The following is a 14,527-nucleotide window of genomic DNA, read 5'->3' on the forward strand; positions in this document are numbered from 1 at the left end:
AGGCACCCAAAGGTGTCCCACGTCTTTTACAATCCTATGGTGTATACTTCAAAAATCAGGATGAAAGATCAGTCCTTGAGATAACAGATCTGACAGATTTGGCAGAGGTCATGGAGTGTCGGCTAGCAAATCACGCTCTCCAAGGCCAATCTGGAGCTTTGAAAATGACTGGAATGCATGTGTTTACCTCAAAAGGTAAATGTTTCAGAAGAAAGGCATATATCAGGGCTACTGATCCCACAGTGCCACCAGGGCATCCACTGCATCCACCTTCAGGTTCCACACCCTGGAGACAAATCTGTTTAGTTTCTTTTTTAACTGAGAAGTTAACACACAAAGTCAGCTTAAATGCTAATGGATACAACATTTTGCATATAAACGTCGCAGCCGGTATGAGTATGCTTTCCCAAGGTATGGGGTACCCCTTTAAGGCAGCTAAGATTATCTGGTTAGTTAACGTTGGTCGGCTTTTGGTGGGGCCCTTATTTAGATGGTGCACATCAACTGCCCCTTTAAGAGTGTTGTGGATGTACATGAACATCTGGGTAAGAACGCTCTCTGCAGCGTGCAATGTGTATGGCAAGAGCTTAAGAGGTGTAGTTCAGCCCCTGGCAGGAAATTAGTTCATTTACAATTGCAGATTCCTGTGGTCATTGCAGATTCTGGAGGCACAGCAATTCTCTCTCTGAAGTTCAGTCTCTGGGGCAACTCAGGCTCAAAACAGATCCATCCTCTCTCTCTCTGGTGCAGATGGACAGGCACAGAAGAATGTCCGTTAGCTCCTCTACATGGTTTTGGTCCCGTGGATGTGTAATACAGACCCCTACAGTAGGCCTATATCCTTTGCTCTCCTCTCTAAAACTGACCCCCTCTCAGCAGATTTGCCCAGAAAAATGGTGAAGCTCCAAATCTTCCACTATCAGGGATCTATGGGAGCTGAAGTCAAGAACTTGTTAGCCCTCATTTGACAAGGGTGGTGAAACATCCCTTTAAGAACTACAATTCCCATCATCCATGGTGCCCGCACAATGAGTCATTACTGATGCTCCCATTGGCTCCTTCTTTTCTGCCTTCTGATTGGATTCAAATCTGCACTGCCAGGAGGGAGAGAGGAGAACAGGAGTCAGGGTTTATCCCGCTCCTAAGCTGTGCTGCACTAAATCTCTGGGTGAGAGGATAAACCTGCAGACACAGCCATCTGCTTACACAGCAGGAGATAGCAGTGGGTGGAAAGGCTGAGGAGGAGCTAAAAAAACTTGTTTTTTTTTACCAAAAATAATATTTTTTTTGGTCACATAATGGCAGTTTTACCGCGTTTTTCATCAGATCATTTTTACAGCTATAAAACACTTTTTTTTTTACAAAAAAAAATTTTTTTTTTGATCAAAACAGTCCAAAAAGGCCGGTTTGCAGCGTTTTACCGCGTTTTTCATCAGAGCATTTTTACAGCTAAAAAAACTGTGTTTTTTTTTACTAAAAAAAATATATTTTTTGGTCAAAAAAGTCAAAAAAGCCAGTTTGCGGTGTTTTACTGCGTTTTTCATTGGCTCATTTTTACAGCTAAAAAAACTTTGTGTTTCTTTTTACCAAAAAAAATATTTTTTTTTGTCAAAAAATGCCGGTTTGCGGCGTTTTACCATATTTTTCATTAGATCATTTTTACAGCTAAAAAACTTTGTTTTTTTTAACAGAAAAAAATCTTTTGGGTCAAAAAAGTCCAAAAATACCGGTTTGCTGCTTTTTACCGCATTTTTCATCAGAGCATTTTTACAGCTAAAAAACTTTGTGTTTTTTTTACCAAAAAAATTTTTCTTTTTGGTCAAAAAAGTCCAAAAATGCCAGTTTGCGTCGTTTTCCGCGTTTTTCATCGTTAGAGCATTTTTACAGCTAAAAAACTCCCCTAGAAACCCACTAGTTTTGGGGTCTTTTTCCAGCCAAAATACGTCCCAGCCCATGAGGGCTAAAACTCAGCATAACAGCCAGATAATTAGCATTTTCAAAAGGCAATGCCAGTCAATGTGCTTTCTCAGTAATGGCTCTTTTAATGTGCCTATCATCTTCCACAAATCCAGACACTGATACGCTAAGGCTAGGTTCACATATGTGCGGGTGGTGCTGCTTCAGATCCGCACTAAAAAATCTGTGCAGCCGCACCACCCGCACAGAGAAATGCGGACCCACGGGCAGGTCCCATTAGTTCTGATGGCACTCCGCCGGCACTGGAAATCGCAAATGTACTGGGAACCGAGGTTCCCATGCGGGCTGCGTTTTCAGAAGAAGTGCAGGGACTTCTTCACTGCGTGTCCTGGGGCGCGGGAGTCCATTCAAATGAATGGGCTCTTGTGTCCGCGTAAAACGCAGACCGCAGGAACGCGGATATGTGAACCAGGGGTAAGTGCAGAATCCAGCCCTATATCTGGATAAATCATCCTAAAGAAAAAAGTCCACATATAGAAAAGTCACGTGCAGGGGTGGACTGACCATTTGGAAACTTGGGCACTGCCCGAGGGCCCAGGGTCAGTAAGGGGCCCCATGAGATGCCCCTGGTACCTTTTTCATAGGCTTTTTTGAGTTTGGGCAAGGACACAGGGGCCCCATGATCCCCTATTGCCTGGGGGCCCCATGAGTTGTCAGTCCGCCCCTGGTCACTTGCTGCATAGGGAAATCTCTAAATATATAAGTTAGTGAGCGCAATCCGACAAGCGACCAATGCACTAAAAGGAACCACAAAACCTTTCTAATAAACTCAAAAGTACAAGGAGTGCAGCGCTACATCAAATTAAATGGCAAAGAAAAAATACAGTAAAATAATATCAATATAGTCAAATAATACTAATATTAAAATAAGTCCACTGTAATATAAATATATGGATTCCTCAGTCCACAGTGAAATATCAGACGTTGTAGGTGCAATCCGGTCTCCCGTTGTGACAATATGAATAGATTGCCTACTCACCAGAAACCCAGTAATAAACGCATATCTGTATCACATGCATCCTAGGATCTTGAATAAAGACAGCCCGGAAATGAAATCCTCTGATGGACCCTCAGTGGTGAAAGAAAGGATACCGATCTGATCTCCAAGTATTTACTTCATCAAGTCTGCAGCAATACCTAAATCACTGGGGCTGAGACATGGAGGCTCAGTGCCAGATATGGAGAATAAAGGTGCTCATAGTGTAGTATTTAAAACTATAAATTTATTACATTAAAATCTGAGCAGAAATACATACATGAATGACTGTATATAGTATGAAACTGCTATGAGCAGTAAAAGCACCCAAAAACACTGACCAGCATACATCTAATGTGGGCCGCCGGACCTCCTGATCCGGCGGCTTAGCGTCAAAGCGTGCAGGGGCTCCTCCTAGACGCGTTTCGTGTAAACACACATCTGCAGTAGGGGTGATGCCACTAGATAAAGCTGGGAAAATTTAAAATGACCTTTGCTCAACCTGGACCGCAGGGGCTAAATGCTCATTTTTGTCTAAGGCGTGGTTCACACCTATGCATGTTGCAATTTGCTGCAGAAAAAAAACAAGTCCCTGATCCTTTCCAAAAATACAACGGCTGAAAATGCATAAATGTGAACTTGTCCCATAGGAAACTATGTTAAATGGACTGTAGTGAGTTTTTGCAATAAAAAAATCACTAAAAACGCATAGGTGTGAGCCAGGCCTTAGGGTACCTTTAAATGCAGTTTTACTTACCTTATTCCTTCCACCTCCAGGCTTCTCCCTTTCCATGTAGCCGATCGCCGAAAGCCACTTCTCTTCAGCACTCCATGAGTTGCAGGCACTCTTACATCATCACATACACATACAATGCAGGGCCAGTGGTCTGCATTATAAGTGAGGATGCCGAGGGCCCCCCACAACCATAGCATAGGATATGTTAAGTGAAGCTGCTTTTAATGGTACCCTAGGATTAAAGAGCATTTAACCCCTGCAGTGCAGGGAAAGCCCCACCTACAAGGGTAGTTTAAAATTTTCCCCAGAGGTCAGCTTTAAAGTGGTTGTAAACCTCATACATGAAATCTGAACAAAGAACATATTTCTATAATGTTTACTTGCCTCTCTCCAAAGCTCTATGTGTCGTTTTTCTGCTGTCTTGTTCCTCTGTTATCAGCATGAGTCACTTCTGACATGTTTTCCTGACACCAAGAGCTAAAAAGGTGACAGGGGAGAGAGCTCCAGCAGACAGCCTGTGATTGACAGCCTCAGTTCTGTTCCTGTATGCTGTGTGAAGGGGGGGGGGAGTCCCTTTCCTCCAATCAGCTCTCAGAGCTCTTATACAGTGTGCAACTGCAGCTCCCCACCCCTGCTCTGTGAATCTTTGAATAATCCTTTTCATCTCTGAGTTTTACAAGGATGTACAGAACAAATGGCTGCAAATAAACAGGTACAACTTATTATTATTATACAGGTTTTATATAGCACCAACAGTTTGCTCAGCCCTTTACAATATAAAGGGAGACAATACAGCAACAATTCCTTGGAACTTATTTGGATTTGTTTCACCCCTGTCTATCATATAAGGTCAGTCACTTCACTAGGTACAGTCAGGTCCATAAATATTGGGACATCGACACAATTCTAAAATTTTTGGCTCTATACACCACCACAATGGATTTGAAATGAAACAAACAAGATGTTCTTTAACTGCAGACTGCCGGCTTTAATTTGAGGGTATTTACATCCAAATCAGGTGAACGGTGTAGGAATTACAACAGTTTGCATATGTGCCTCCCACTTGTTAAGGGACCAAAAGTAATGGGACAATTGGCTTCTCAGCTGTTCCATGGCCAGGTGTGTTATTCCCTCATTATCCCAATTACAATGAGCAGATAAAAGGTTCAGAGTTCATTTCAAGTGTGCTATTTGCATTTGGAATCTGTTGCTGTCAACTCTCAAGATGAGATCCAAAGAGCTGTCACTATCAGTGATGCAAGCCATCATTAGGCTGAAAAAACAAAACAAACCTATCAGAGAGATAGCAAAAACATTAGGCGTGGCCAAAACAACCGTCTGGAACATTCTTAAAAAGAAGGAACGCACCAGTGAGCTCAGCAACACTAAAAAGACCCGGAAGACCACGGAAAACAACTGTGGTGGATGACCGAAGAATTCTTTCCTTGTTGAAGAAAACACCCTTCACAACAGTTGGCCAGATCAAGAACACTCTCCAGGAGGTAGGTGTATGTGTGTCAAAGTCAACAATCAAGAGAAGACTTCACCAGAGTGAATACAGAGGGTTCACCACAAGATGTAAATCATTGGTGAGCCTCAAAAACAGGAAGGCCAGATTAGAGTTTGCCAAACGACATCTAAAAAATCCTTCACAGTTCTGGAACAACATCCTATGGACAGATGAGACCGAGATCAACTTGTACCAGAGTGATGGGAAGAGAAGAGTATGGAGAAGGAAAGGAACTGCTCATGATCCTAAGCATACCACCTCATCAGTGAAGCATGGTGGTGGTAGTGTCATGGCGTGGGCATGTATGGCTGCCAATGGAACTGGTTCTCTTGTATTTATTGATGATGTGACTGCTGACAAAAGCAGCAGGATGAATTCTGAAGTATTTCGGGCAATATTATCTGCTCATATTCAGCCAAATGCTTCAGAACTCATTGGACGCCGCTTCACAGTGCAGATGGACAATGACCCAAAGCATACTGCAAAAGCAACCAAAGAGTTTTTTAAAGGGAAAGAAGTGGGATGTTATGCAATGGCCAAGTCAATCACCTGACCTGAATCCGATTGAGCATGCATTTCACTTGCTGAAGACAAAACTGAAGGGAAAATGCCCCAAGAACAAGCAGGAACTGAAGACAGTTGCAGTAGAGGCCTGGCAGAGCATCCCCAGGGATGAAACCCAGCGTCTGGTGATGTCTATGCCTTCCAGACTTCAGGCTGTAATTGACTGCAAAGGATTTTCAACCAAGTCCTAAAAAGTGAAAGTTTGATTTATGATTATTATTCTGTCCCATTACTTTTGGTCCCTTAACAAGTGGGAGGCACATCTGCAAACTGTTGTAATTCCTACACCGTTCACCTGATTTGGATGTAAATACCCTCAAATTAAAGCTGACAGTCTGCAGTTAAAGCACATCTTATTTGTTTCATTTCAAATCCATTGTGATGGTGCATAGAGACAAAAATGTTAGAATTGTGTCGATGTCCCAATATTTATGGACCTGACTGTATATGTAAGGGTTTACAACCACTTTAGATCATTGATGCTGAACTTCAGGTATGATCTTCACTGCATATTTTGATTGGTCCAGCTCAGACCGATGTAAGTATGCACATCATACCTGAAGAGCTAATGTCGAAGCTGCCAATCATTGCTACTGTACTACACTGATCACCACTGTCCTCTTCATTTTTAATGAATACACAATGTTCTCTGAATGGACGAGGTGGAGATTGTGATATCACCATCCCTCCTCTTCAGTTAATTCAGTCTTGTATTCATTGAAAAAATACAATTACTTTTGTGAATGGGTGATGAGCAGTGCCAAGTGAGCGAACCCCTGTGATCAGTGTGAAGTGGGGCAGCTGCTTGCCACAAGACCCAGAAGACAGTGACGATCACTGTAATAGCAGTTACTACTACAGTCATTGAGAGCTTCCACAGCGAACTCTCAGTATGAGATATGCATACTTACGAGATCATGTCATTTCCAATGTGAATATACAATAAAAAACCTAGTTCATGTTTTAAATACACAAATTCAAACTTTGGAACCTGTTTTGCACCAGTCAGAAAGCAGAGTACCCCTTTTAACTTTTTATCTTTACCCAAGCGCCATCATCCACATAGAATGCAGCATGCAGGGGCTCGGTGAAGGTTGCCTTGAAGGTATGCAGATGTAGGATGGTATCGCACAGCTGATAGAAGGACAAATGTCCAGACTTGTAATCCAGGTACACGACATATCTCAAGCAGGGAGACATGCGAGGAACGTCCTGTGTTTCTGAATTATGCATAGCTAAATATTTATTCGGAGCAAGTCGTAAGCTCCAGGACTTGTTGTTTTCTCCAATACCAGACCTTTCTTTATGCCTTTCCATGCTAGGGTAGCACACCCCAAATTCGCACAGTCCAAAGTGACTGGTTTCTATCTCCCAGAAATGTTGTCCTGAGAAGAAGCTCTTGGTGCTCAACACTTGACTCCAGAATGTAAATCTCCCCGGTAATTCTGACCTGACCTGAGGTGTTGTGTAAAATGATGCTACCTTCAGGTCATGGGATAAAGCCACATTCATATGCGCAGTGTTGACATCCAATAACATGTCAGAAGCCTCTTTTATGTGGGAAGAAACTTTCAAGTTTGCCTTGTTCACAAAATCAGTAATGGATTTATGCAAAGTCAACATAACCAAAACCTCATCCAGACCAGGGATGTCCAGATCTTTATTGACTTTTACATCTTGGCCCTCAGAAGCTTCATCTACATTTGCTTGCTGTTGAATCAGTCATGTCACTCAGCTTCTTCATTTCACGTATCTTCTTGGACAGCTTGGTCTTTTGTGATCCCACCTCCTTGATCACATCAGAGACTTTGTTTAAAACATGTTCTTCCACCTTGGAGATGTCGCTTAGGACTTGTTTCTCTTGGACCTCTGCCTGTCTTCTGATATCTTTGTACAGGTTGGTAGCCTGTTGTTTTTCAGAATGTGCTTTCCCCTGCACTTTTTTCTTGTGCTCCTGCAGACTTCGAACTTGTTTTTCAAGTTTGTCTTCCAGTGGAGTAAGTTTAACCAAAGCATTTTTCAGTCTCCCCTTCACCTGCTCGGCAGCCTCTTCTACAAGAATCACATCATGTCCCTTGTGCTTTCCAACCAAACAACAGGAGGTACACAGACAAGTAGTATCTTCACAGCAGTAGAACTCCAAAGGTTTCTTGTGGATGGAGCACTTTTTATTACCGAAGGAGGAGGTGGGTTCTGTTAAAACATGATCCAAGTTATTGTTGTGGGCTTCCAGGTGCTCTGCACACAGAGAGATCTCACAATGGAGGCAGGTCTTAACAGCGGGTGTAGAAGATTTAACACAATACGTATATAATATATTCTCCTGGTCTCTCTGGATAGATAGGAAACCTTCCACTATGTTCCGTAGCTTCCTGTTTTTCTCTAGTTGAGGCCACTCGGCATACTCAGCTTTACATTCGGGACAGGTATACAGTCTGGACTTCTGTGCTTTCAGTGCAGACACCACACAGTCTTGGCAGAAGTTATGTCCACATCTTAGTGACACAGGATCTTTATAGATGTCCAGACAGATGGAGCAGTCCAGCTCTTCTTGTAGATTGACAGACGCCATGCTGAAACGAGCGAAGCAGAAATGAAAGTGAAAATGTTACTCCTAGAAGGGCGGGAGACATTCACAGAATGTTCAGCTTGAACATTAACACATGCAGTCAACACTGCCAATTGAAAATAGACGTGTCATGGGAGAAATATGGGAGCAGCCTTTGCATACCATTTCTGAAAATGCTATTTTGTCTGTCTATCTGTAAATCACAGCATAATTGTAGTCAGAATGTGTCTAAAGAACAGTGCTATTCCTGTACACAGTCAATACTTTATTCAATGGTTAATCAAGATAAAATACATATGAAAGCGCAAATATACAATCCATAAAACTTGAATCCCAATACAAATTGAAGTATGTCCAATGCAGAGTAAAATGAGAGACAAAACACAGGCGTTGCCTATTCAAAGTAGATTTTATGCATCACGTGTCACAACAGAAGAGATAATAACAGATAACTAGAAAAGCTATCATCTCACGCCTGGACTATTGCAATTCCCTTCTCACTGGCCTACCCAAACGAATGCTATCCCCACTCCAGTCGATCCTAAACTCAGCGGCTAGACTCATCCACCTCACCAACTGCTCCACATCTGCCTCCCCCCTCTGCCAATCCCTTCATTGGCTCCCGATTGCCCAACGCATCAAATTCAAACTGTTAACTCTGACCTACAAAGCCATTCACAATGCCGCCCCGAACTACATAACTGACTGGATACCCAAATACTACCCTACCGGTGCCCTCCGCTCCTCACAGGACCTCCTACTCTCTAGCTCCCTGGTCTCTTCCTCCCACGCCCAATTGCAGGACTTCTCCAGGACTTCCCCCATCCTCTGGAACTCCCTACCCCAATCCATCAGACTGTCACCTACCCTCCTCACCTTCAGGCGCACCCTGAAAACCCTCCTCTTCAGGGAAGCCTACCCCAACCTCACCTAACACCCGACCTCACCTAACAACTAACCTCCTCCACTCCTCCCACCACTCCATCCCTCACAGCCATCTCCTCCTGTACCACCTTCCCCTCCCTTCTAGATTGTAAGCTCGAAAGAGCAGGGCCCTCAAACCCCTTGTGTATTGTATTGTTACTGTCTTGTCTCATGTTCTGTCCCCCTTGCTACTGTACAGCGCTGAGCATACCCTTTGGCGCTATATAAAAACTGTATAATAATAATAATAACTAGAAAAGCTACAATTTCTGGGGAAATTGTGTGAAGTGTTCTTCCTCCACCAGTCTACAACTGCAGTGGGCGGAGTAACTGGGTGGAGTGGCTTGAGTAACTGTTGTGTGGTTGGAATGGCTAGAGTAACTGTGAAAAGGTTGGACTGGGCAGAGTAAAAACTATAAATCCTACAGCAAAGAGCTTTATATTGTGAGAATCACAAGACCCAGACCTACATTTTGATACATAGTATGTCTCTGAAATATTAAAAATTAAGGCACAGTCGTAGTTTAGAAATTGCCGTGGACATTTTTAGTGGCAGAAGGGATAGCTGAACGTTTTGATATAAGATTTGTGTAGGTGGGCTTGAAAATGAGGGAGTGATGGCAGTTTAGAAATCATGTCCTGATTTTTCAGCTCCCACTCTAGTTTTGAACATTCCGCCATTCATTCCTATGGGACCAATTTCACCACAAAAACGCTGATATTTCGTGAACCATTCGGCGAAACGTTCCACAAAGTAATAGCACACCAATCGGGAACAATCCGCATGTATATTACTGTCTATGTAGTGCAAAAACTGTGGGAGGAGTTAGGGTGGTAAATTTGGCTATAATAAGAATAAGAACTGGAAAATCTACAATTTCTGGGGAAATTGTGTGAAGTGTTCTTGCCTCCACCAGTAGTCTACAACTGGAGTGGGCAGAGTAACTGGGTGGAGTGTCTTGAGTAACTGTTGTGTGGTTGGAGTGGTTGGAGTAACTGTGAAAAGGTTGGACTGGACAGAGTTACTTTATGGAGTGGGCCTCCATTTACACTATGCTGCTGTGGGGCTCCGGATCCCGAAAGCGTGGGTCTGAAAGGTCCAGTTTAATCCAGCGTATCTTTGCAGCTTTAGATCTCTTTCCTTTAGATGGCATGATGATATTCACACAGCTCTAATTTCTTTTCATAAATGTAGCTAGTTGAAACACCTCAAATACTCTCTACTGTAGAAAACTTATTTCCAAACCTTTAACCAGAAGCCGGCCAAACTGTCACAAATTCAAAATTAGATTTCAAATAGGGCAGAGAAGAGCGGTTAAAAACAAACTGCTCCAAATTGCTCACTTCACTGGCATCTTCAAATGGTCGTAGTTTTAAAAATTATAAATCCTACAGTGAAGAGCTTTATATTGTGAGAATCACAAGACCCAGACCTACATTTTGATGCATAGTATGCCTAGTTTAGAAATTGCCCTTCAAATTTGAGGTGGCTAGAGTGGAGTTTCAATGAATGTCAATGGGCGGCATGAGTTGCAAACAAATGGTCATATTGTGAAAACTATTAGGAATATGGCTTAGCCGTGGACATTTTTAGTGGCAGCAGGGATAGCTGAATGTTTTGATATAAGATTTGTGTAGGTGGACTTGAAAATGAGGGAGTGATGGTAGTTTAGAAATCATGTCCTGATTTTTCCAGAGCTGCCTTCTGCTGTGTGCCCGGATTATCTTTGCCTGAACTGCCCCTTTGCTGTGTGCCCGGAATGTTCATTGTCTGCCAGCCTGCCCTTCTGCTGTGTGCCCGGACTTACCCATTGTCTGTCTGAACTGCCATGTTGTAGCCTGAACTTTACCCATTACCTGCCTGAACTGTCCCTCTGCTGTGTGCCCCGGACTTAACCCTTGCTGCACCGATCAAGTGCCCCAAATCCCTCAATAAAAACCTTGTGCGCCGACCACTCTCTGCGTGTGTTCTGTCTCACCTACACCTCCATCACAGGAAGATTATCCCAGGAAGCTTGTTTGCCAACCACAACACTGGAAGGCAATTATCTGCGGTGAGTGCACATCCATGTGGGGGATTTCTGTGAAGCACTTGGTTATCAGTCTATTGCACGCAGTGAAGGAGAAGAATTGAGTTTATGGACTTTGGATCACTTTATTATGTTTTTTCATGGACTTTTCATCACCTTTAATTTAAATTGATTTTTTATCACGTTAATCATGGATGTTTTATTCATTTTTGGTCACATTTATTTTGTGGTATTCACTTCACATTTTTTTTATTTATTATTTATTTAGCACCACTATAACACTATATGAGTTGTGTTTATTTTATTTCATCCTTGTTACTGTTCAATAAATATTCCATTTTATTCTGAGTTTGTATAAAAATAGCCGTGTGCCAGTGTCCTGTATACAGTGCATCTGTCTTAAGGGCATTCTGGAGGTGGGTGTTTTTTTCCATTGCTTTCCTCCCATGGAACTGTTGTGTATTTCTATTATCTTGCCCTTCCTTGCTCTGCCTGTGAAGTGTCTGTTTGTTATCCTGGACTTTTTAGCACTTCATCACACAGCTAAAGGGTGGGGGATGCTGAATCAGTGGTTGGAAATTGAGGGTAATGGGTACTATCTTAACTGCTTTAAGTCCGCACTATAGCTGAAATACTGCTACAGGGGGGACTCTCTGTGCGACATCACGTATATATACGTGATTCGCGCGACTGTGGCGACCGCGCACGTACCCGCCGACCCACCACTGCCGTGATTTGGTGCCTGACCAATCAATCAACAGATTTCGGCTAGTGATGTTCGGCCTGGATCTTCTGAATGATCCCTGCCCTTTCAGAGATCTTCCTGTACCTGTGATTACATTTACACAGGTACAGGAAATTATTAAATCTTCTCTCTCTGGGCACATTCCGTCTCAGAGAGAGAAGAAAGCAGATCCACGTGAGTAAAAACACTACACCTTACATCAGGGGCATGACTATGGTTGGTGTCACCCAGTGCAATAACGCTTGGTGACACCCCCTCCGACGATGCCCACAGAATTGATCGGATCTGCGGATTGAGCATAATGGATCGGACTCCGATCCATTATACTCCCCAATCCGCAGATCTGATCCATCCTGCGGGGCTCGTCGGCTTTCTTTACAACATACCTTTTCGTGGAGCGGGTCTGGTGTCAGCCTATATAGGTTGCATGCCGACGATCTCAGCGGGATGGTTCGAATCTGCGGATTGAGCATAATGGATCGTTTGAAGCTGCAGTGCATTACCTTTGGTTTCAAGGTTTGGATATCTTTTAAAGCCTAACCAGAAACTTTTTCTAAATTTGCATAGAATGGGGAAGCGTTAAATATTATTATTACAGGTACTTATGTAGCTCTGTCAATTTACATATATATATTGTAAATTCACATCAGTCTCTAACCCTCAAGGAGCGTAAAATCTAAGGTTCCTAACTCACATTCATGCATTTTACATACTAGGGTTCATTTAGACAGGAGCCAATTAACCTACCAGCATGTCTTTGGAGTGTGGGGTGAAACCCATGCAATCACAGGGAGAACATGCAAACTCCAGGCAGGTGGTGCTGTGGATGGGATTCAAACCGACGACCCTAGTGCTGCCAGGTGGAAGTGCTACCCTTTTAGCCAGAGTTAATAATTCTCGAAGGTTTTTCAATCTGTAACTCCATTGGGGAGATTTTCTCTTACGTCCTGTCCGTGTGACACCTGTGAAAGAAATGAGGACTAACCTGGACAGGATGGCACAAACAGCAATAAAAACATTGTCAGATGTTCTAAACCTGCCTAACTCTACAAAAAATTTGATTTAACCTCCCTGGCGGTATTCCCGAGTGTAGCTCGGGGTAACATTTCAGTACCAAAAGCGGTAACCCCGAGCTACACTCGGGCTTACCCTACGGCACTGCTCCGGCATGTGTTCTTCACTTACCTTACCCTGCGCTCCCACGATGTGTCCCCTGCAGCGTCCCCGGCCATCTCCTCCGGCCGATGCCGGCATCCGGCTTCTGTGTCCTGTCCCTGTGACGTCGGGACGTACGGGCGCCGCCGGCGGCGGGAAATTTAAAAATTTTAAAAAATGTCATTTTTTTTTTTTACATTTTACATAGTAAAACATTGCTGTCTCAACCAATTTCACATACATATTGTCCCTAGTGCTTTGTCCTGTGCCCTACCTGCATTTTGTCTGTTCTTTCTGCCTGGAAACTGAGAAATGTCCATGGCGTCCAAAAAGTGTCCCTTTAGGTCAAAAGCGGTTTAGATCAGCTAGAGAACAGCGATAGTAAATCAGAACCACTTGCAGAATTGAGTGATAATGATTCGTGGGGGAAATTCGTCATCAGACACTGAAAACGATTTTGCGACTGAGCTCAGCAATGTGCGAACTTGGCGCTCTATTTCACATTTCAGTGTTTTTGGTTTGATTATATTATTGAATTAAATTTTTTATTATTTTTATATTATTTTTATGATTATTTATTAAATTATAATTTATGATTTTGTGTTTCAAATTTTATCATACCCGGGATGTTTACTAGACTCTTGTTCGGACAGATTTCAGTGAGTTTTTCCTAAAAATTACAGCCTACAATAAAAAAAATACATATTTCCATGCAAAAAAATGGTACCGCTTTCAGCACCAAAAATCTGAAATAATCATACCGCCAGGGAGGTTAAAACTGTTTGTAAAGGTTCAGGTTTTTTATTACATAACATACAGTACATGTAAAGGGCAAAGTGGTGATTCTTTGTCACATCCTTCATGTATTCCCTCCCCACTGAGTGCCAAGCAAGGGTGGGTTCTTCTGGGCTACACTAGGCACCTTGTACAGGGTCTCCCCTACTTCACACAAAAGGGGTACCTTTGTGCAGCTTTCACCAATGCCTTGGGACAAGGCTAAGCTGGCTGCCAAGAAATACTCGGTCTTAGGTCAGGCCCCTACTACTAGAGATGAATGTACACCATGTACACTTGCACTGTTCTCCAGTAAAGTCCCCGTGTAAATGTACATCCTTCTACCGTAACTTGCAATTAGACAGGACATGTCGAACATGTCGGACTACCGGTCCCAGTAGCAGCATGGAACACCATCGTGCGCAGGCTCAAAAGTGAACTTGGCTTTAAGTCTTGAACTTCCGTACCTCTTTACAGGATGGGTCCTCTGCACTGAAGTTCCGTTCTAGCTAAGGGAGACGGAATGAGGCGTCAGGAGTGTCAACAACATCTCCCTGGTGGCTAGAG

At 43.1% G+C, this 14,527-nt stretch overlaps 2 protein-coding genes across 2 annotated transcripts; both read right to left on the reverse strand.

The window, feature by feature from the left end:
• Positions 1-228: 228 nt before the first annotated feature.
• On the reverse strand, positions 229-7,386 carry LOC149473093 (E3 ubiquitin/ISG15 ligase TRIM25-like). The gene is made up of 2 exons (XM_089683838.1): positions 6,808-7,386; positions 229-318 (listed from the first exon to the last, which is right to left on the reverse strand). The coding sequence occupies exons 1-2, from the start codon at positions 7,384-7,386 to the stop codon at positions 229-231; spliced, it is 669 nt and encodes a 222-aa protein (XP_089539964.1).
• A 70-nt stretch (positions 7,387-7,456) lies between these two features.
• Positions 7,457-8,335, reverse strand: LOC149473094 (E3 ubiquitin/ISG15 ligase TRIM25-like). Its single transcript, XM_089683850.1, has one exon. It carries the CDS (start codon positions 8,333-8,335, stop codon positions 7,457-7,459), a length of 879 nt encoding a protein of 292 aa, XP_089539976.1.
• Positions 8,336-14,527: the final 6,192 nt, after the last annotated feature.

The sequence above is a fragment of the Staurois parvus genome, unplaced genomic scaffold (genome assembly GCF_062004578.1).
Source record: "Staurois parvus isolate SC_StPar_1 unplaced genomic scaffold, SC_StPar_1.0 ptg000018l, whole genome shotgun sequence".
In the NCBI taxonomy this organism is placed as follows: Eukaryota; Metazoa; Chordata; class Amphibia; order Anura; family Ranidae; genus Staurois; species Staurois parvus.